This window comes from Enoplosus armatus, chromosome 11 (genome assembly GCF_043641665.1).
Source record: "Enoplosus armatus isolate fEnoArm2 chromosome 11, fEnoArm2.hap1, whole genome shotgun sequence".
Classification (NCBI taxonomy): domain Eukaryota; kingdom Metazoa; phylum Chordata; class Actinopteri; order Centrarchiformes; family Enoplosidae; genus Enoplosus; species Enoplosus armatus.
Genome location: NC_092190.1, coordinates 8,905,198 through 8,926,465, shown reverse-complemented (window position 1 = coordinate 8,926,465; position 21,268 = coordinate 8,905,198). Strand labels below are relative to the sequence as shown.

At 42.3% G+C, this 21,268-nt stretch overlaps 1 protein-coding gene across 1 annotated transcript in view; it reads right to left on the bottom strand.

The window, feature by feature from the left end:
* The window catches only part of il1rapl1a (interleukin 1 receptor accessory protein-like 1a), a 247,238-nt gene that overhangs the window by 40,208 nt on the left and 185,762 nt on the right, over positions 1 to 21,268 (bottom strand). The window contains 1 exon segment of the mRNA XM_070914546.1: positions 6,221 to 6,295. Coding sequence (XP_070770647.1) covers positions 6,221 to 6,295 — 75 coding nt within the window.

Below are 21,268 nucleotides of genomic sequence, written 5' to 3'. Positions count from 1 at the left end.
ACGGTAAGCATAAGGCCAGCAAGAGATGAAGCAGATCTGTTTCCTTATGGACCTGACACAAACATGCCATCTGACCGAACAGAAAGTGCTGACAAACACATGCCATGCCAACGTGCATGACAGGAAATGTGTTTTCTGCTTCTAGAAACACAAACAAAACAATTCATCCTCTTCGTACCATGATTAAACAGAGCCATACGATTTTATATGATTCATACAGTTAATGTATATTTTGAGTTATATATTGTAAGTCGACTTCATCAGGTTATGTTTATATTTGCTGCTATTCTGTCTTTAAGTGCTAGAATACAGGTACAGATATTTTTATTATTTATGGCAGTTTTCAGTGTGCATGAGTAAAAAAGTTTAAGAACAAAATGGTGCTTGTAAGATGTAGAGCTGTGATCTAAACCTTCAAATAAACCCTCATTAAACGTTTTCCCCGCCTCCTGGACTTATGAGTAGACTGGTTTAATAGGCAAGAAAGTTCGATTCAATTAAACGGAAGACGAGTCAAATCTAAGACAATCCTTTGCAGACTAAGTGGGATACGAATTGAGATTATGTCTGATAAAAAGTTGGCACTGTCGCTGTAAAAGTTTTGCTTTGCTTTGCACTGCTGTTCTGTGCTGCCTGTGGAAGAAGTAAAAGACAACAAACTAAGGAGAAACTGCACTAAATGGGTAAAAATCACTGATTCACTAGGCTGAGCAGCCAAGAGTCAGACAGCTCTTTCTCACCGACTGCCTCTGACACTGAGATTCAACGTGCTGAATCGGCTGAACGGCTGCTGATAAGGTCTATTAAAACCAACGGCGCTGGACACACCGCTAAAACTACAGCTGCTCAAAGACAGCGCCTGACAGTCCAACGTCAGCCTGGTGCCTCAGAGGAATAAAATAGCCTGGTATGAATGAAGAACGGGTTCACACCTTCCTTGCATCTTCTTACCTGCCTCACTGGCTGTGGTGAGGCAGCAATAAACAAGCAGCTGTATGTGTGATGCACTGTGAGGTGTTGTGTCTGTCTTTATTGCCTGCTATGTGGTGCTGCTTTCTGTCTCTGCCTTTGTGTATTTTCTTATTCCCTGCATTCCTCCCTCTCCCTTTCCTGTTAGGCATGTGTAGAGGCGCCGTTAGTTCATTTATCATACTGCAGGCTCCTGCTTTCAGCCCCAGACTCAGTGATTAATGACGACCGTTCACATACTTAAACATTTAGCTTTGTTTCGCTGACACACTAGTTACCATACCGGTCACCATGGGTTACTTAAGACTGGGTCACTGTGGGACTGAAACCAAATTGAATGACGACACAAACATTTTTTTATCTGCAGTGTGACCTTTAAGGGCTGGTTTTCGCTTTGATTTTTTTTTTCTCTGTGTGAGAATGTAAATATGTCATTTATCACAAAAAATTAACATATCTACACAGACACAGCCAATTGGGAAAGTGCCTTGCGGCCTTTCTGCCACTCCCTTAAAGATAAAGATACGTGTACTTGGTTAATTAAACATCCTCTACTGATGGATTTCATCTCATTAAATGAGCAATGTGACCATTTCGAAGCATTAAGGGTGCAGTGGGACCACATGTTCTTGTCTTTTTCATGGATTGTCTGTAAGATTACCATCCTTTCCATCACCACTATCGCCAACACCATTATCATCAACAACTCCCATTCTTATATAGACACCGCAATTACACACACACACACACACACACACACACACACACATATATATACATTCAAACATATAAGTACACCAGTATAACCTTGTTTTTACAGAATACTTTCATGCATGTCTGAGCTGAAAGAGAAACATGACAGGAACTGAGGTGAGAGAGAGAGTGAGAGGAACCGCCAGAGATGTGGCTTTCAAGTGAGAGAATCAAAGTTTGTGTGTGTGTGTGTGAGAGAGAGAGTGTAATATACAGACAGACAGAGAGCAAGAGAGAGACAGAGAGTAATTTAGTGAAGTGACTCTGCGTTGACCTTTAGTAACTCTCCAGAGCAATGTCAATTTCAATTTCACCCTGCACCACGGAAAGGTGACATGTCTGGTGTCACAGCTAGGTGTTCAATATCAAAAATGTCTTCAGAATCGTAGAATGAAGTTTTGGAGAAGAGAAGAGAAGAGAAGATGGAGAGTTAACCACGTCAACAGACTTTTGGAAATCAGTACATCCTCAATGACGAATCCTCAAATCTTCAAATCTTCAAGAAAGCCAAGGTCAGTATGTGATGCAGTGAGGAGAAAAGAGAGGTAAGGGATAAAAGGATGCGGCAACAGATAGAAAAAAAGAAAGATGTTAGGCATGATGAATCAAGAGGAGGAAAACTGCTGGTTTCGGTAAAGGTAAGCGTGGTGAACAACCTTTGATGAAAAATAGTTACTAATGTGCTTCATAACTATTAACAAGCTAGCCAGCTGGTCACATGCCGGCCAGGCTAGCTAGCTTGGTAGTACCCATGTTTATTTAGGAGATTTACAGTATTTGTACCACTGACATCTGACGACTGAATGAAAACCATGCAGCATCTTTTTTTGTGGAGCATTTTATACTCCAGCATATTAGAATGATTGGATGGTGTGACAGAGCTAATATGATATCTTCTTGAATTTCGGATTCTCTGGATTTCTTTTTCTCTAAAATGTCAGACTGTTTGCAATTAGTCTGCGAATACGTTTGTGTGTCAAAGTTTACCGAAGTTGAACTCTACATGTCACTTTGGTGACAGCAGACAGATGTTTCTGGTAAGTGGGGAGGAGAGAGTGGGATCATAGTGGGGTGGTTTGTCTGAGCTTGTCAAAAACATATTGCTAAAACACCAGGAAAATCCAGAATGTCAGCATCTTTGAGTGTAAGTCCATTGCAGGTGGCTACCACTGACGGTGTGCAGTATGATAATGTACATGTCTAAGTAAGTGTGCATGGCTGTGTTTGTGTGTGTGTGTGCCTCTACGCAGTCCATGTTGAAGTGAAGTAGACATAAGAGTAATTTCCCTCCTGCCCATCCCGTGCTGTTGGGTCCCGCTCTCTGAAATAATTGATTCTAATTCCTTTCCACTAGAGTGCACCCATCTGCTGACTATGGGGGACACTAAAATCCTCTATCAGTTACAATTATCCCACAGTTACCGAGGACTGTGCCGCAAGTGTGTGTGACCTACCCACCCCAAGTGGAGCAGGGGCATGTGCGAATAGCTGTGCATGTGTGTGTGACGAAGAGGGAGAGCTAGTGAGGAAGAGAAATGCTCAAAGCGGAGTGCTCCGTAAGCGTGAGCTGAATCCCTCCACCACGTCCTCTGGGACAGCGAATCCATGACAAATCATCCCGGGGGAATCAACACCAAGTGAGTGAGTCTGTGTGTAGGTGTGTGTGTGTTTTAAATTTGGAGCTTTGTGTAATATGTCACATACTGTAAGCGTGTGTGTATTTCTGTGTAGCTCCCTCTCACGAACCCTAGCGCATACACACAAATTCAAACCCCACAATATGAATCATCCTCCCATTCTGGAGAAGTGGAAGTGGACTGCACCAACTCACCACTGGGGGACAGCAGTAAATCTGACAATAGAGAAACTGGATGGCTACTGACGAAATCCAAACCATCCTACACAACCTTGACTTTGTGTCCTTTGGAAATTGCATTGAAAATGTCAAGTCTGAAAGTAATATTTGACACTGAAAACAGGCCTGCTTTCAGTTTTCGCACAGTCACGCATCCCTGAGGACTCCTGAAGCCCTGAAGCCTTGTAGATCTGTGATGATAGCAGCACAGCACACACACACACACACACACGCACGCACGCACGCATGCACGTACGCACGCACGCACGCACGCACGCACGCACACACGCACGCACACACACACACACAGCTATTTGGTGGTGTTGTTGTGGTTTGGAGTGTGTAGTCTTGAGCGACAGAATCTGTAGCCGTGGGATTTTGGCCCTTCAGCAGAAAGGGACAAAGTGGCAGAGACATGTAAGGAGACCTTTGGAGTGCAGGGGAAGGGGCACTCTGACAAGACCCCCCCCTCTCCTGAGACAAACAAATTCCCTCTCATGCCACTTCCCCATCATCTCTTTCTCTCAACAGACCCAATCCTCTCTTCTCTCTGACACCCCTCTCACTTCTATGACCACTTTTGTTTCTTGCTTTCAGTTCCATTCCTTTACACAGACTTTTGTGTTCTCCTCTCTGCATCATCCTCTTTGACTTTTCACTACATCCCTGCTGCGTGTCCTCTGTGAGAGTTTATGTAACATATGTATTTTATTTATGTCTGTGTGTGTGTGTGCATGTTGTGTAAAGCTGGCTGTGATGGCGGCTGTCTGAGACCTGCACTGGTTGCAGCAGCAGAGGAGATAAAGTGGGGCCGCGTTTCCCGGCAGTGTTGCAGATTTATCTCTCTGCTTACGGCTCTGATTTTACTGCCCATCCACTAGCCTCCACTGGATGTCATCTCTCTCTCTCTCTCTCTCTCTCTCTCTCTCTCTCTCTCTCTCTCTATCTCCCACTTGCCATAAGGGACCAGCCACTCTCTGTGCACGTTCTGGCTACCATAAATCTGTCACGTTGCTCCATAAAGCTGCTTAGGGCATGACTCAACAAATATTAAGGAAGAGGAAAATAAATAAATAAAGCTAAATAAAAGAGAAACTCTCGTCTGGAGGGAGAGACAACTTTTCTGCACACAAAATGGAGCCCGGTTGTAAAATATTTACCTATGTGTCTCGGTGCTTTAGACACTCTGCTGGGAGTCTGTGGGGGCTCACTGCACGACATCACACATACTTTATCTTTCTCTCCTTCTCTTTTTGCCATGGTAGTGCCATACCCGCGTGTACCATACCATTAGAGGGGAACTCCACTGGCTTTACACATCAAGATCAGTTTACTTGTCATAGGGAGCACTAATAAGCCAGATTTATAAAGTTTTCTTTGGCTCTGAAGGGAGTTTTGTTAAATCTGAAAAGAAAATAATCCTAGTGATGTCTTGGATTGGGTTTAGAGACAAACGGCATTACAAACTGGGACATGGAGTTTGAAAAACAGGTGCATTTACAGGTGCATGGAGAGTTTAACAAAGAGACACCACTGAATTATGGGAAATGTAGGATCCAGAGTTTTTGAGCTTGACTAAATGGGACTAAAAGTCAGGATATCTCAACCTCTGCACCAATTCTTCTTGTAAAAATGTCTCCCACAAGCCTCCCAATTTTATGGAAGTGCAGTACTAAATCACTGTGCAGTGCTAAGTGCACTAATCTTTTAACACACACTCCACAACACATGAAAACACTTACTCAGAAAGCATACATAAGAAAGAACTGACAGAGGATTTAAATAATGCTGAGAAAGGACGAGGCAACCCGTTCCTTAAAATCCAAGCGAAATCAAGATCGAGACAAATGAGAAAAACAGCTGAAGCATTGTGCAACCTGTTCATGCATGGGTGTGAGTATGCTGACATGTGAGGCCGTGCTTGTCAGTTTATCAACAGCAGCAATTTTTCACTCCTGATCAGCCAACCGTGGGGGCATTTTAAATGAACTACCAGGATTCTAACAGCATCAGATAGAAGACAAAAGGTAACCTCTCGGTGAATCATTGCACCTTTGTGTCTGTCCCCACCCACCCTCTCTCTGTCACACACTCATCCAATCCCCCTCTGCCTTCCAGACCTCTCAGTCTTGTCCGATCGGCTTCACCATGACAGACATGTCAGCCGTTCATGGAGCGGCAAGCACCATGTGGACAGCGGACTGTGCCCAGAAATCGAGCAATATGCTGTCACAGAAAAAAAACCCACAAACACAACCATGCGCATAAATTCACTTGCGCACGCATGCACACATGGTAAGCCCATCGTGACCCCACGTCAAAGAAGACAAACAATGGCGACTGAAAGCAGCCGCCTTTCCATGTGGCGAGCCAGCGCATGGAAGCCTGGCACCATATGGGCTCTTCATTGTTGACAAAACAGCCTTGGGGACATTAGTACCCACCATTTGCATATATGGAAAACACTTTTACAATTGTTTTTTCTTCTGCTATTTCTCGAACAAATAAAAGTGCCATCATCAATCTGTGTTCAGCGCCTGGAGGTGTGTTGGAGAGGATTTGTAAAGTCATCCATTTCCTGTCATTTGGAAATGACACAGATAGTACTGACTGCAGCTGGAGGAAATCCCATGATGCTCTTACCTAACTGCAGCTCCATGTTGCTAATCTTGTTTTCCGAGGGAAACAGGATCTTTGGCGGCTTGTCGGTCAAAGGAGCTGAAAGGGAGAAGAGACACAATTTAAATACAGTATGATATAAGACAAACCAACAATACAGGCAAACTGTCTTTGAAGAAGAATAGTGAGGATTTCTGATTAAGCCATTTTTAAGTTCCCAATTTCCTTGCACTTCACAATATTTTTCTTTGCATCCCCCTCTGCCTTACAGAGATTTGTTAACGTTTGAATGTATCTCCTACCTCCTCTTCAAAATGAATAAATGCTCCTTTCTGTCTGACCTAATTCCTCACTGTCTCCCAACTTGCTCTTTGTGTCTTTGCAGGCACATTGCTCTCTAGTGTCTATAGACCTTGGGTTCCACTCATCTGACCTACTTCTAATCATAAATTAATCACTGCTTTGCCAAGAACAAGCCACCATTTAATCTGCATGAGTGTTGGATATTTGAAGAGCCATCATGGAGTGTGTGTGTGTCTGAGTGAGAGGGAGCAGCTGATGCTCTAATGATGCTAATCATCCATACGGCGGATGTCAGACCTGCTGCTGAAGTCCTTCCTCTGGGGAATGCCAGAACATGCAGCAGTTTTATTGTTGTTAAAAGCATTTGTGTGTTCTGCAAGAAAGGTTGCACTCTTTAGGGTTGAGGGGTTCAGAGAACAGAAAGAGGGTCTTGTAAGTACATAACTAAACTAAACTAAGAGACATGAGGGGGATAAATGGAGGGTCTGTGTCTACATGTTAGATGTCTTGATCACAAGGTACTTAATCTCCCACTCAGAGACATCAACAACCTTTGCTTTCATATTTTTTGAATGTTTTCTTTCAGCAGTGTCTTGCCTCACGCTTACACACACAAGCACTTCAACAGAGTGCTGTGAGGTGTCTCACAAAGGGGAGGTACATGGTGTGGGGACAAACTGTATCAAAGTATTGTCGGGACAATAAAATAAACATAAGCAAAAGAGCTCAAGGCTTGTTTTATCTTTACTTATGAATTTGCTTCCCTTTTTGCAGGTTAAAGTTGTATTTTTGATATAGCCAGTTTGGAAAGAAAAGGAAAGTTGATGAAGAGAGCAAAATTCAAAGGAGAAATATTAATGAAGTCTCCCACAGGTTAACATTACACCCGTGTGCTCTGACAGCAAGTCATGCACACATTCTTTTTATGCTCATTTTGACACTTTGTTTGAGTTTGGCATGTTCAGTGATCCATTCAAACCTACGACACCATTTTTTATTGCTGTGGCATTACATCATGAGGAAAAATTGGGGCACGTTAAGCTCATTATAACCCAAATGTCTCTCCTGGCAAACATGGCATGTTTGATATAATTTGCAGACCTTTGAATGTCTTCTTCTGTATTAATGAGTGCAGAACTCCACAACCATTGTAATTGTATTACAGTGCTTATGTAGGCTTGCAGGTACGTATCTCTGTAGAGTGACCTGAATGTATTCATTTATGGTAATAGCTATATGCATTACATTTTTATAATGGGTCAGATAAGGATATGACCTTTGGCACAGAGACGCACAGACAAAACAAGCTCACACACTGCACACAATCATATGCATTGAGGAGGAAAACACCAATTCTGCACTTCCGAAACCAGCTATGAAGACAGAAAATTCCTTTATTGAATAAAACAGAGGCTAGTCCCAACTGCAGACCTTTCAGGCATGTCTAATTATTTCATGGTGAATTTGCAAAGGCGGCTTATTCAGGCCAGTTTGTAGCCTGGTGTGTTCATTAAGATGTTTCCTCAGAGTGTCCTCACAAGCCCTCTTCTTCAGCCTTGTTTTAAGAGTGCTCTAACAAGCGGTTTGAAAGCCCTGCTCTGTTTTGGTGTCTGTATTTGGGGGCCTTGCAATGTTGCTGAGCTGACTCACTCAGCACAGTGATGTGCAGTAAAGTGCATGGTCTTGTAAAGTGCTTAGTTTAAGGCTGCAGGATAACATATTTAACAATTACTCAAACTGTCAGAAGGAAGTGAGGTGATGTAGACCAAAGTATTTATTATGTGTTGATATGAATAGAGTTTTCCTCAGTTGTAGCACCTGCCGGTATGTAAATACGGACAGAGGAGCACAGTGACATCTATGAGAGGGGCGGTCACGGGCTTTTAGCCACAACTGTTTGCACTGTTAATATGCAATCACACAACACAAATTACACTGGATACTGATACAATTTTAATTACATATCAAACTGCTATACATAATTACACAATGGGTGATCCTATAGCTAATTATGCACTGGGCAAACAAATGAGGACAAGCTGTGTATGGGAGAGTAGAATAGGAAGCAGATGTGGTAAGGAGAACACAGATAGGAGGCAGACATCAGCAGAAGAAAAGGAAAGCTGGTGAAGAGAATAAAACAGAGAAATTTATAAAGCTAAAGTGAACCAGTCAGGAAACATGCACCCCCCTCGTTTTGGCATGCTACACTTGCTTCTGAAAATCTCATTATCTTAATTACCACTCCTTTATGGGAAATACATCAATTATCACGGTTCAGGAGGGGGTGGGGGTGGGGGGACACCATTTAAAATGTGGAGGATTGGGAGCATCTCCTAACAAAGGAAAGAGTCTCTGATTGCCATTACCAGGCATGGTCTGGAATTAAGCAAGCATAGACATAAACAGGTAATTAAACATGCAAATATAACTGGTGAGCTGTTAACTTGATGAAAGGCTATGAGAGCATCATGAGAAAAGAAATGGATGTTTTATGTCTCTTTTTTCTCTGTGATGTGTTATATATTCAAGTTTAGAATCAGGTTTTATTTCCACCTCTGTATGTCTATCTGCTACTTCAAAAGACATGTTAAACAAAAACAGATTTGGATTAAATCAATTCAAGTCTGTAGCAACTCCAGGTTGAGCGCTGAGCGATATTCAGTTCCTGCACTCTTGGAAAATTAGCACTTTTGGACTTACACACATATTATATTGCTTTCTTACCTTAACGGACAAAGTGCTTTGTAATTTGCCTCTCATTTACAAACTGAAGGACATGCTGTCCTAACCATCAGGAGCCATTTGGTGTTCAGTATCTTGATAAAGGACACTTTGACATGTGGGCAGGAGGAGGCAGGCATCTAACCACCATGTGGTGGTAAGAGACTTGGTTAAAGTTGGAAAAAGTGTTTAAACTCCTCATTGATACTGTGTAGGTATGACATGATTGTCAGAGTCAATATGTGTCTATAGGGGACTGGAATGGCCGGGCTGGAATGATCGTGCAAATTTAATGCTCTGGGATCAATGGTTCACCTTTAAAAACATTGATGTCTGAGTATCCTCGGGGCAGAAGCATTGTCTATTCTCTGCAGCAAACCAGGCTGAATTCATTTCAGAAGATGACACAAAGTATCTCTGTAAACTCTTCAACCACATGACAGTTGGCCTGTAGTCCTTTAACTTGGGATGGATGCCATTCATATAAAGTAACATTTGGAGTGGAAAATGGCCAAGCCTCTGCTTATGCCTAATTGTGTGAAAAATGTACCATTCAGTGTGTTATGTGCAAAGTAATTACGAGCACGGCTGTGTTTGCGTGAGATGCTGTGCTTCACTGTGAGCAGGTTTCAAGTGCTATTGAGGAGAGACTAACTCAAGATTTGTATGTATATGTGTGTGTGTGTGTGTGTGTGTGTGTGTGCATGCAAGCCTATGTGTGGATACATTAAGACAGAGTGGGACTCTGGATATAAGCTTTGTGATCAGTCATCCACAATCCCATTTCTGCTTGGTGGCGGAAAAGCTCACTGGACTTTCCAGATGGATTATTCTGGGTGACTGACTGTAGGGAAACAGCAAATTAATGAATTAAGGATGGAGCTGAGATACTTGGATCACTGGACTTTTTCTGTTAGTCATTCAATTTGTGGGGCTGGGTGTGGGGGATTTGCAAGAGAGAAATATGCTGTTGGCAAATTGGTGACAAAGGTGAAAATAAGAACAAATCAAATGTATAAATTACTGGCACATGCAGTAAATGGGTGTGTAGGTACTTATACAAGCATACAAATGGACATGACACTCATGCAGTCACAGTGACAGACATTCACACACACATTCATGCATGGACAGGCACACACACAGGCCCGCATTGTCCTTTGGTATCAGGAAATTGGCTCCCAAAGGTTTTCAGCACTTTTACCAACAAAGGCAGTCAAGCTAGAGAAAAAAGACAAAAATAGAAAGATGGAGACTTGAACAAACACAAAGTCCTTGTGAGTCTCCCAAGACTGCTAAGCTTGACTAGAGAAGTCTCGGTTCTCCTCTACGGCTGGCAGACTGCTATATTGTACTGCAGGAGATCACCATATATTAACAGTGACCTTCCTCTGTACAGTTGTCATCTTTGAGCCAGTTTCATTACATTCCTGATGGTGCAATAACCGTCCTGTATGATTCCCTTATAAAGTCACCTCACAGTATACAGAATTCAATTCCAGACCCGACCATTTCCCACATGAGAGAAGCTGAGCAGGGACCTGGATGGTGTCATCCAGAGGAAGCTAATAAAAGCAGTTATATTCATCCTAAAGCACATCACGCTCCCCCACTGTCCACCACTGTTGTGCTCTCTTAAGAGACCTGCCTCCGGCAAAGCTGAAATACTTCAACATCAAAGCCATGGGCATGTGCAGTCTGTCCAACAAATATGGCTTGACAGGTTCCTGCATCATAGTCACTGGCACCGTCAAATGACTATCATCACGAAAAGTGAGAACAATTGGCCCCTTTTGGCCAAGCGGCCAGTTGAGCTTCTCAGACTAAGCAGCTCTCTAAGAGACTATCTGATGATGAAACATGGCAGTGATCAAGCTGTTCAAAGTAGGAATCCAGCTGTGAGGCTTCAATAACCCATATCTTTGTAAAGTAAGAAGAAAGAGGAAATTAAAAGCCAGTGCCTGCATGTCAGTTCCTTGCTCATTTGCAGAGCACGTTAACCAACCAATGGGAACTACATTTAACAATTCATTACCTAATAAGTGCTACATGGAGACCAATTAAAGATGAATTTGACTAAAAGAGGAGGAAACTGCGAGAGAAAGCGAAAGATGAAGCAAGAAAGAGACACATAGTGAAAAGAACAGACTCAGAAAATGTGTTATTGATTGCTGAAGGTTTACCATGATTCTGCCCTCTCAGCAGGTGTGTGTGTGCACACGTGTATGTGGGTGTACATGTGTACACTTGCTCAATCCAATAGTCTTACTGGTGTCTCCTCGTACAGGAGAGCTGTCCGCAGGCCTCCTCTCCTTTAACAGGCCTTCTACTATAACTCAACATCTAGTCAGGTTTCAAGTGGTTGTGAAAATGAATGCCTATTGTAAAGTATTATATTCTGCTTACACAGCAACCTTGTTAAGACTGTCTTAATTTGTTTTTTTTCAGACTCTCAACAAGGATTATACCTTACTCAGGTTGATAGAATAACATTTTTTTCACAGTAAGAGCTTCAATTAAGCAGTCAGGGAAAGTGGAGAGTGTTTGAAATGAATGAGGAGCATTTTTATGGGTCTATTGTTTACAGAATAGTGAGCTGAAAGCAGGGATGCTGAGGCGAGGGGAGAAGAGAGTCAGGTGTCCTCGTGATTTAATGGTCCTGCCTGTGCATCAAAGTTGAGCCGAAAAATGAAAACACTCTACGAAACAAAGGTGAATCATGTATCCACATATGCACGTTCACAGACACATACAAATGTAATTCATCCACAAATTCATGGAGTGTATGCAGAGTAAAATAGGGGGACTTTGATGACTGATATTAGGCAGTTGTTAAAATGACAACAATGACTTTGTCTCTAGATTTAATTAAATGGAGTGAAAGTAATTACACTGATAAAGTGGATACAATATCGGCAAAACCGGTGTAACAAATGCAGTCTCTCCCTCTCACTTCCGTCTTTCCGACACACCACACACACAGAAATACTTTGCCCAATCATCTCTCCTTTTGGTCTTATTTTGAAGTGTGGGTCTGGGGTGCACAGACTGAGTGGGCGTATCTCCGAGCTCACCTGCTCTTTTGGTTCATGTAGGTGCAGCAGTGCAAAGTTAAAAAGGTCTGGCTTAAGTTGAATATAGAACGAAGGGTGTGGTGATTTATAAATACACTCTCCACCAGTCACATCACTGGCCTCATTGCTCGGAACAATCTGTGCCAAACACAGTGACGCATGAAATCATATTGTTGTCTGGTTGGTGCAGAGCAACACAACCTAATCACAGAACACCTCAAATGTGAGGGGCAGATGGTGTGGGTTTTTTAACAGTTAATTAGTACAATGGTGACAGGAATTAATAATAAAAAAATAGCTTGGTGAAGCAGTGTATATGATTACATCAATCTGACGCTATTTCAGTCATAACTGTAATGTATTTCATGATATAAATGGTGACATCATATCTTAAAATGTGACACAGCAGTGCTTGCTTTGTAGTGCATTTCAAGAATAAAACATGAACTGCTCTTTTTTTTTGGAAAGGAGGCTGTGATGCACAGGATTAATGAGCTCCAGTAATCCGATGTCTCTTGCCTAAACAGCAGAATGCTGAGTTATAACAAACCCGTCTGGTGTATGGGTTTATTTTGCAGCCTGGTGTTATTTGCACGTGATTTAATGAAGGTAAACACAGTGGACACTGTGCGTAATGGCACTGCGCTCTGGTGCAGCACTTCTCAAATTGGAGGCTGCAGGTTTATCGACATATCTGTCCTAGTGCCTTCAGATGGCTGCAGGGACTTTATGAACTGAAGGAGAAGGTTTTCATACAATGTAATGCACGATACTGTAAGAATGACTCATATTACAGTTAACAATGCAGACTGACTTACCAGCGTTCTTGTTTTAACACATCTACTGGCTGGGGAGTGTTTAATTAAAATTGTTTACTTACGTTTTAAGTATTATTTTGTTTGCTGTTATTTATAAAGACACATTCTCCACCAAAATGCCAACAATTCGCTTTGTGCTGCCTCATTTGAATGTCCCACCTGTTTGCATCTCTCCATCCACCTGTGCACCGTGCGCCGCACAGAAGGGCAAAGTGAAGTTCAAGATGGGGAAAATATCTAACAGTCGGAGCGCTGCTTGCGCTGGACGAAAATAGGGCCGTGGTGTGCTGCACTCTGTTATGTTACAGTATGAAATATGACTGTTTCAGCCTTACAGTTGCCAGATGCTCTATGCCAAACAACTTGCATATGGTGCAATCTTTGAATGTACTATATACAACAAAGACATCAGAAAACCCAGTGAACCGACCATAGTGAGCACAGGTTTGTAAACTCGGCAAGTAAGAATGCATGTCTGCATATTTCAAACCCCTGCAAATATGTGCTTGAGCGTGTGCACTCATGCATGTTCATATGAGTGTACTTGGAGAGAAGACAAGCAAATACAACAACCAAATAGAGAGAAAAACACAGAGGAAGAAGGTGTAAAAGAGAAAGCACACGCTGCATGTTTATGATCTTCACAGGGTTATGCGCCTGTGAGGATACGTGGAAACGGGGCATGTGAGGATGTGTGCGCCTGTGATGCAATTCGAAGTTCAAATAAGTTTGAATAAATGGGAGGGCACACCACAAGAAGTGCGTGTACGTCTGTGTTTGTTTTATGAGCAAGCGCTGAACATTACTGCTTCTGGGACCTAGGAAGGATGTGAAGTGGAAAGAAACAAAGATGAAGAGGAAATGAAAGCGAGGAGGAGGGATGAAAGAGGACAGAGAGGGGTGGAGGAGGTAAAGACAGAAGAAAAGGAAAATAAAGAGGACTGAAAGGAGGAGAACTTAATGGGGAGAAGATCCTCGTGCTCACAGTCAAAATCTGCAGGACTCCAGCCTCAACCATACTGATGAAGTGTCGACATATCAACAATCTGTGTGGGTGTAGCTTAGCACAGCCTGCTTTGTGCCCTCTCTGAGCTCAACAGCTAACTCTTGTCATCTGTCTCTGACTCTGCTCTGTTCTTAACCTCTCAGTAGTACAGAGCAATATTTTCCTTCATTCTTTCTCACTAAGAAGAGTGGTCCTTTCTCCCCCACTGTCATCTTTTCATCCTTTTGTCACTGTCCCAGAATTGACCCCACCACACTCTTTTTTTTTAACCTTTTACCGAGTAAACCTTTCCAGTTCTTTCCTCAGCTTCTTCCCCAGCGTATGCCCCTGCCTCTCCCTGGCAGGATGTATGTGTGCAGTGTATCTTGGATAATATCACTGTGAACTTTAATGGTTCCCAATGGGTAGAGTGTAGACTACACTGTTCCTCCATTAGGGCTCGGCTCACAGACAGCGTGTACACATTTAATAATGCAGGTCAGTGCTTAATGTCTGCCGGTGTGCAACATCAGCATACACCCTGGCTAGGCAGTGTAGCACAGGTGCATGCACACACATAGACGAAAGATTTGCACGTAGTCCCGTTGCACAGGTAGGCTGCTGATTCTTGCAAACACATAGTCAAACAGGCATGCACAACGCACATTCATACAGCACACACCTTCCTGTCAGCCTCAGATAACAGAACCCTGTGGTGGAGTGGTGATAAAGAAGCCATTCCTACTAAATGAAAGAGTAAAATGTACAATAATTATACCTGTGTGGAGCTTATGCAGATAGACAGGGAGGGCGGGGGGCTGTGGCAATGGAAAACATGTGACACTTGACAGAGCAAAAAACATTTTCAGACATGGCAGATATTGGCCATCAAACCATCTGGCAACTAGTCCTACAGTACGCAATGAAAGAGGATTAGCTCTCTGTGGGCTATTCAGAGGGAAGCCCTAGTGGCCTGGTGTCCATTCTGTTACTCGGTCAGAGCAGGCGGACAAGGCTAACCCAGTCAACTGCAGGGAAGAGCCAAAGCAGGTGGATGCACACCTGAGGGACAGGATTAACACAGTCCTGGCACATTACAACCAGCACGCACAGTGTATAATCCCACTGGAACGGTGCAGGTCTCTTTTTTGGCCATGCTGTATACCAGCCTCAGGTCTGTCCAGGTGTGTTAACACACTGTTAGTGCCAGTAGGCTATGTGACACATATAGGGCTGAGATTTACATGAAGTAACAGAGGAACAGATAGGTAGCCTGCAGGGTCACCTCACTGCCATCTGCTCCATCAGCTCCTTTTGACCCGTCTCCACAGCAACCTCAGCAGCTCACAGAATCCACTGTTCCGTCTTCAGTCTGTGATAAATGTCCACAGTTACCACATACTAAACTTACTTGTTTGTATAGTAACTTCACAGTGCTCTACTTGACATTTTCTTTTATTCGATTATTGTGTGTATTTCACCTTTACTGAACTGTTTGATAACAGGCCAGGGTTGGGTCACTGAAACACTAGAAACACCTGTGCTTTATATTTTTATTATAAAAAGCTGAATTATATTGTTCACTCTGAAAGACGGTACGTCAATGTCAGCCTTGAGTTATAATGCAGTAACTGAAGAAATGCAAAGAGTTCTACCTGACAGAGTCATTGCAATACGGTGTCATGCTTATTATCTGAATTGGATACAAATAATATGCTTAAATTCTGCACAGCTTCTGACACATGTACTGAACCTCCTTTTTATGGTCCTAAAGTTTCTGTTTCTGGCCAGGTACATATGCAATAGACTCTTTTATTGCATCTTAACTGGATATTGTGTATACTGTTGCAGCAATATTTTTATGCTGCTTAGAGGGCAGCACAAAAATCTCTCTAGAAAGAGATTTTAATCTCAATGAGACCTTTATCTGGTTAAATAAAGGACAATTAAAAACCTCAACAACATTAACCAGGCTTACGATTTACATTTTATTGAATTAGTAAAGCTAATTTAATAAAATGCAGAGCTAATTGATATGTTTCTCAGCTGAATAGACCTGAATAAAGAAAGTAAAGCTGCGTCACAGCTTTTCTTTAATGGTTTCCAATATCATTGATCTGTTGTAACGGGAAGGTTTGGACAGGATTTAAACAGCCTCTCTGCATCTCTTAAAAGCAGTTTTCCACCAAAACTGGCACTTTCTTAACTACTGTAGGTCATTTTTCACATTGTCATATTGTTTAGCTGTCATAATGTCATTATGCTGCTGTCAAGATGTGGTTTACAATGTAGTGTGGGCCCCGCAGTACAGTCTTTTGATGTGCTATACGTTTGTCATATTTAAGTCAGTTATTATTGTTCAAACACAGAATTTAAATGGGGGGGGGGTTGTCTGTCGGGAGCACAGGAGCCCCCACACAACGTTTGTGGGGCTATGCAGACACTACTAGTACTAATCTCTCCTTAGACAGTCACTCAAATTTGATGGTTTAATGAGAATTCATATTTTACAACAACCATTTCATGTGTTTATTTAATACTCTGAAATGCTGTCCTTCTGGAGGAATTCTACATTTCATTGACAATATAACTAAAAACCAGCTTCTGACATTTTCAAAGAGACTGCATTATTATTCAACCAGGGAGAATTGTTTGTCAGCAGAGCCAATTTTCTCCAATAGACGAAATGATTTTCACATCTCCCTCAGAACTGTTAATTGGCATCCTGTTGGTTCTTTTTCAATAGGGCAGACATGCAAAATGGATCTTGCTCAGGTAAAACAGGTGGTGATGTTAGACTAGCTGATGAGGACAGGCGGACAACAGGTGTCTTCCTTAAAAAGGAGAACAGCTGAGGAGCAGAATGCAAGAGACAACTCCGTCAGATCACAGCTTAAAAGCATCTGAAAAACACCCAGAAACTTGCTTGAGATACAGTAGCAGAACACTATCCCAAAATTAGCCAAAGTAGTAATTTTGCTGGGGCTCTGTTTCTTACATATCATATTTGTCTTCTTTCTCGTGTCCACTCCACAGCAGTGAAATATTTCATACAGTAGCTCCGACCTGCCTGAGATGCTTGCCAAAGTAAAACTGACTTAAACTGAAGTAAAGAGACTGTCAAGAAGAACGACGTTCTTCTATGGAGAACGGTGCCCCAAAATGACATTATGTTTATGTTCAAGTGACAAAGCTAACGGCTAACGGCTGTAATAATTATGATGGGGGCAAACAAGGAAGTCAGGTGACGTATTAGAAAGCGACAAAGGAGCTTGAGGAAACATCAAACTTTAACACAGGAGACCGCAGTTTGTTTCTCGTTTCCAACCAACAGGCAACGTTGGTTTGTTTTAACCATGATCCCGATCCATCCCTAACCGTAAACAAGTGTTAATTATTGTCACCACGACAACAAAGCTTCCCTAACTTTAATGGAGTAGTCATTTTAACCCGAACCATGGTCTTTCCCTAAGCCTAACTAAGTGGGTTTTATGCCTAAATCTAACCAAACTTTAACCACAGCGTTGTCACATTATAAAGCAGATTTATTTTCGAACAGTGAAGGCAAAGACAAATGATGTTGTCCTGTCGATAGGGGAGTCAGATCAGAAAGCACTTTTGTGTGGTTCTAAAGAGGCCATGGACAAATTATGTATTCTTTAATTTGGAGAACTTGTTGGATTTAAACAGTATATCCAATAAAAACGAAGCTGAAGAGAAGGTATTCTCATAGCCAGACACAAACAAATACTTTGTTCTAGCATGAGTGGCCACACTAATGGTCACACACACTCCCTCTTCTCCTTGATGTTAGAGCCACTAAAGTTTGTGCCAAATTCTAATTAGAAATTCAGAAGTCTCATCTGATGCACACTCAAAACTAAATACACAAACATGCATAAACATAGATACTGCACACACACACACACTCATACAAAAACCTATATGCCAAAATAGACTCTGGCATACGTACAGTGTAGAAACATACGGTTATTGTCCTCACTGGAGAGCAGCAATCATTAGCATGAGACAACTGATGGTCTACACTCTTCTCTAAGCTACGTTCTACCAACTGACTCAAATGACGCCAATCACATAACACAGTGCCAGGACGAGATCTGCAAATCATGTGTTTGTTTGCTTCTCTTTATTCCAAAAGCCTAACGATGCTCTTCACTCTCAGCCTTCTAAGACAGATGGTGATCATTAGCTCCCCCCCCCCCCCCCCCCCCCTTCCACCCTCTCCGATCTGTCAGGTCGAAACCACAGGCGCTCTTTGTCTCGCCTTTTCACTCATCCCCTCCTCGGTTTGCCCCTCACTCACTGTCTCCGTCCATCTCCCTCTACACAGATTTATATCTAAAGGTTTCAAACTCCAGCAGAATCTTACAACTTTAACAAGTGCTTCATCACTCTTGTCAGAAGTAGTTACAGGAGTCATGACACACACTTCCCTAGACAGGAGGAATTGATGAGAAGCCATTAGACTCTGCTGATCCTGGAGTGAACGGGAAGGCCTCCATCACTGCATTCCTCTACTCCTTGACATAGAAGCATGGACACCAGCCGTTCTTTAGACATGTGTCAGATGCACCTTTTCTTTACACACATGCACTGTAACTGCACATGTGTAAGGAAGGTTTTGTGCTTTATGTAATCAATTAGGGGAAGTAGAAATGTATTGTTAATACTGAACTTCACAGCTGTGATTGCCACAGCATCTGCCAAAACACACAAATCTGCCAAAGACGTGTAGAATCTATTATTTGTTAATGAATCTCTGTCATTGATTATTATGAGACACATGTGGCAAAATAAACACCACCCAGGGAGGAGTGATGGGGTTTATTGTTAGAATTGTAACAGTTTTTGCTGTGTGCCTGTCTGCAGTAGTGTTGAAAAGTGTTAACAGAGCTCCCGCCGTCCTGCCTGCACTGGTGACCATCTGGACCGAATCCATCACTTCCTCCTGCACGTCCTTCGTGGCCCTGACTCCTAATTTCTCATTATGACATCGTGGTTGTGGGACCAGCTATAGAAGGGGCCACTTAGCCGTAAGCTGACTGTCAATGCTATGTTCTCTCGGTGTTGTGTTTGTGTTTATTTTTCCAGTAAAGGTGAAACAAAGCGGCAGAGGTAATGGATAGTAAATGCATCCTTACATTCCACCATAATATTTCCTGTGTTTTAAAATCTTGCTTTTAATGAAGTTTGATTTTAAACACAGAACTGCATACAATATATACACTGCAATGTTTTTATATTATTCTTTCATATTCATTAGATTGTGTGATGATATCTTTTGGTAGAGCAGCAATTCCTCTTTGATTGCCAACCATATGGAATCGTTCGATCTTCTTGCAGATTTTAATACACCCAAGTGATTATATGGCAGCTGATGACCATCTTTATAGTGACTGTGTGCAGAGGCAGGGAAGGAACATCTGTTGCTTGCAGCCATTTTGGTGTGTTGTTTTGGAGGATTGAGGCACAAGATCATTGTTCTTGGACTTTAATTAGTTGTAATGTCAGGGCTATCTTCTGCACACCACGCTCCACCTGTTGAATGCTGCTCTAACACTCTGATTCGGGGACAGTTTAGGCCACTTGTTAGACTGTAAGTATATGTTTGCATCCACAGATTGTGTGCATTAATTCTAAAAAATATTTTGCCACACAGCTGAAAGGTAAGCTGCCATTTTAAGTAATTGGAAGCCACCACTGCAGCTGAAAAGTTGGTCCAGTTATTTCCTGTAACAGTATTTCAAGGTCAGACTTTAGTATTTGACTACAACAGTGCCGTGTTAGCGTTAATGAGGTTTGGAGAGGGTGTCTTTGTTTCAGTGCATATGGCAGTCTTGTGAGTGAACACACACATGCTAAAAAGCCTGGGTTCCCGCAGGTATTTGTTCTGGGAAAATAGAGTTGAGTTTGGCGAGAATTCCAATTAAATATGAGGATCACAATTTGTGGTATTCAACCCTACCCTTCCTGCCACTTTCTACAGTATTTAATAGGTTTATGAAAATGACACATATGTATTCACAGGTGCATACAAACAACACAAGTGCATACATGCACTGGACTAGACCAACAGCCACACTCGTGCCAGTATTTTACATTGAATCCTAAGCTAATAAAAATGCTGGTAAAAGCAGCTGATTGAGTGCTTTGACCTCCCTGGAGGTGGTCTAGGTTAAACGGGTGTAGGCCTGGGCTCTCTTTCTCTGCTTTTAAAAGCCTGACATGCTCCCTGCAGGATGTCTGACCCTCTCTGACCACAAATCAACCAGCAATTACAACCCTACAGAAACCCGCTCACATACACACAGCATACACAGACACACATAGACAACCATAGTATTCCCTGACCAGTGCTGCTCCGAAGACCAGCGAGGCAATATATTTGTGAAAGAGGCAGGGTGTAATATCAGGAAAAGTAAGAAGAAATAGAGGAGGAACAAAATGAGGGGAATTGAGAGTTGAGAGCATGAGATGTGAACAGAGAAGCCAAGCAAGTATGAAGAGCTGTGTATGTGGCCAAGTAATATGTCACCTGGTTTTGACCTTTTACTGTGATTGTAACATCTTCTTTGGCCCCATCAGTTTAATTCTGAAAACCCAAAATTGTAGTGATTACATGGGTCATTCCTCTAACATTTCATTCAGTCCACTTATGTTTAATGTGAAAAAACAAACAAATTGACTAAATAGATATAGTGATATAGTCCTCCACCCAAATACATTCATTGGACAGAAAAAGCACTGGAGACTTGAAGTCTGAGTGGCAGTCATGTTTGCCTGTTTCATTGTATGGTACTGGTGTCTCATAAATAAGGCAAGTCCCAAAGGGCTGGAAAGCCCTCCTAAGCCACAGCTTTGTTTCAAGACAAAGCCCTGTTTTATTCCACTCAGAATAACTTGTCACAACACAACCAAACCCAAGGTGTCACCTTATCATTTTCCATGGCCAACTCAAAAGGGTTTGTGGCACTAGTGTGGAAAAGAGTATAGTGGGCAGTTTCTTTAGGGCAGCGTCTGTGGAGGTGGCTGTTCACTTGAGATTCATATGCTACAAAAGCAAAAATAAATGAGAGTGCATACACTGACCAATATGTTTTTTAATGTATGTATTGTATTGAGATAGACTTAAAAAAACTGAACCTAT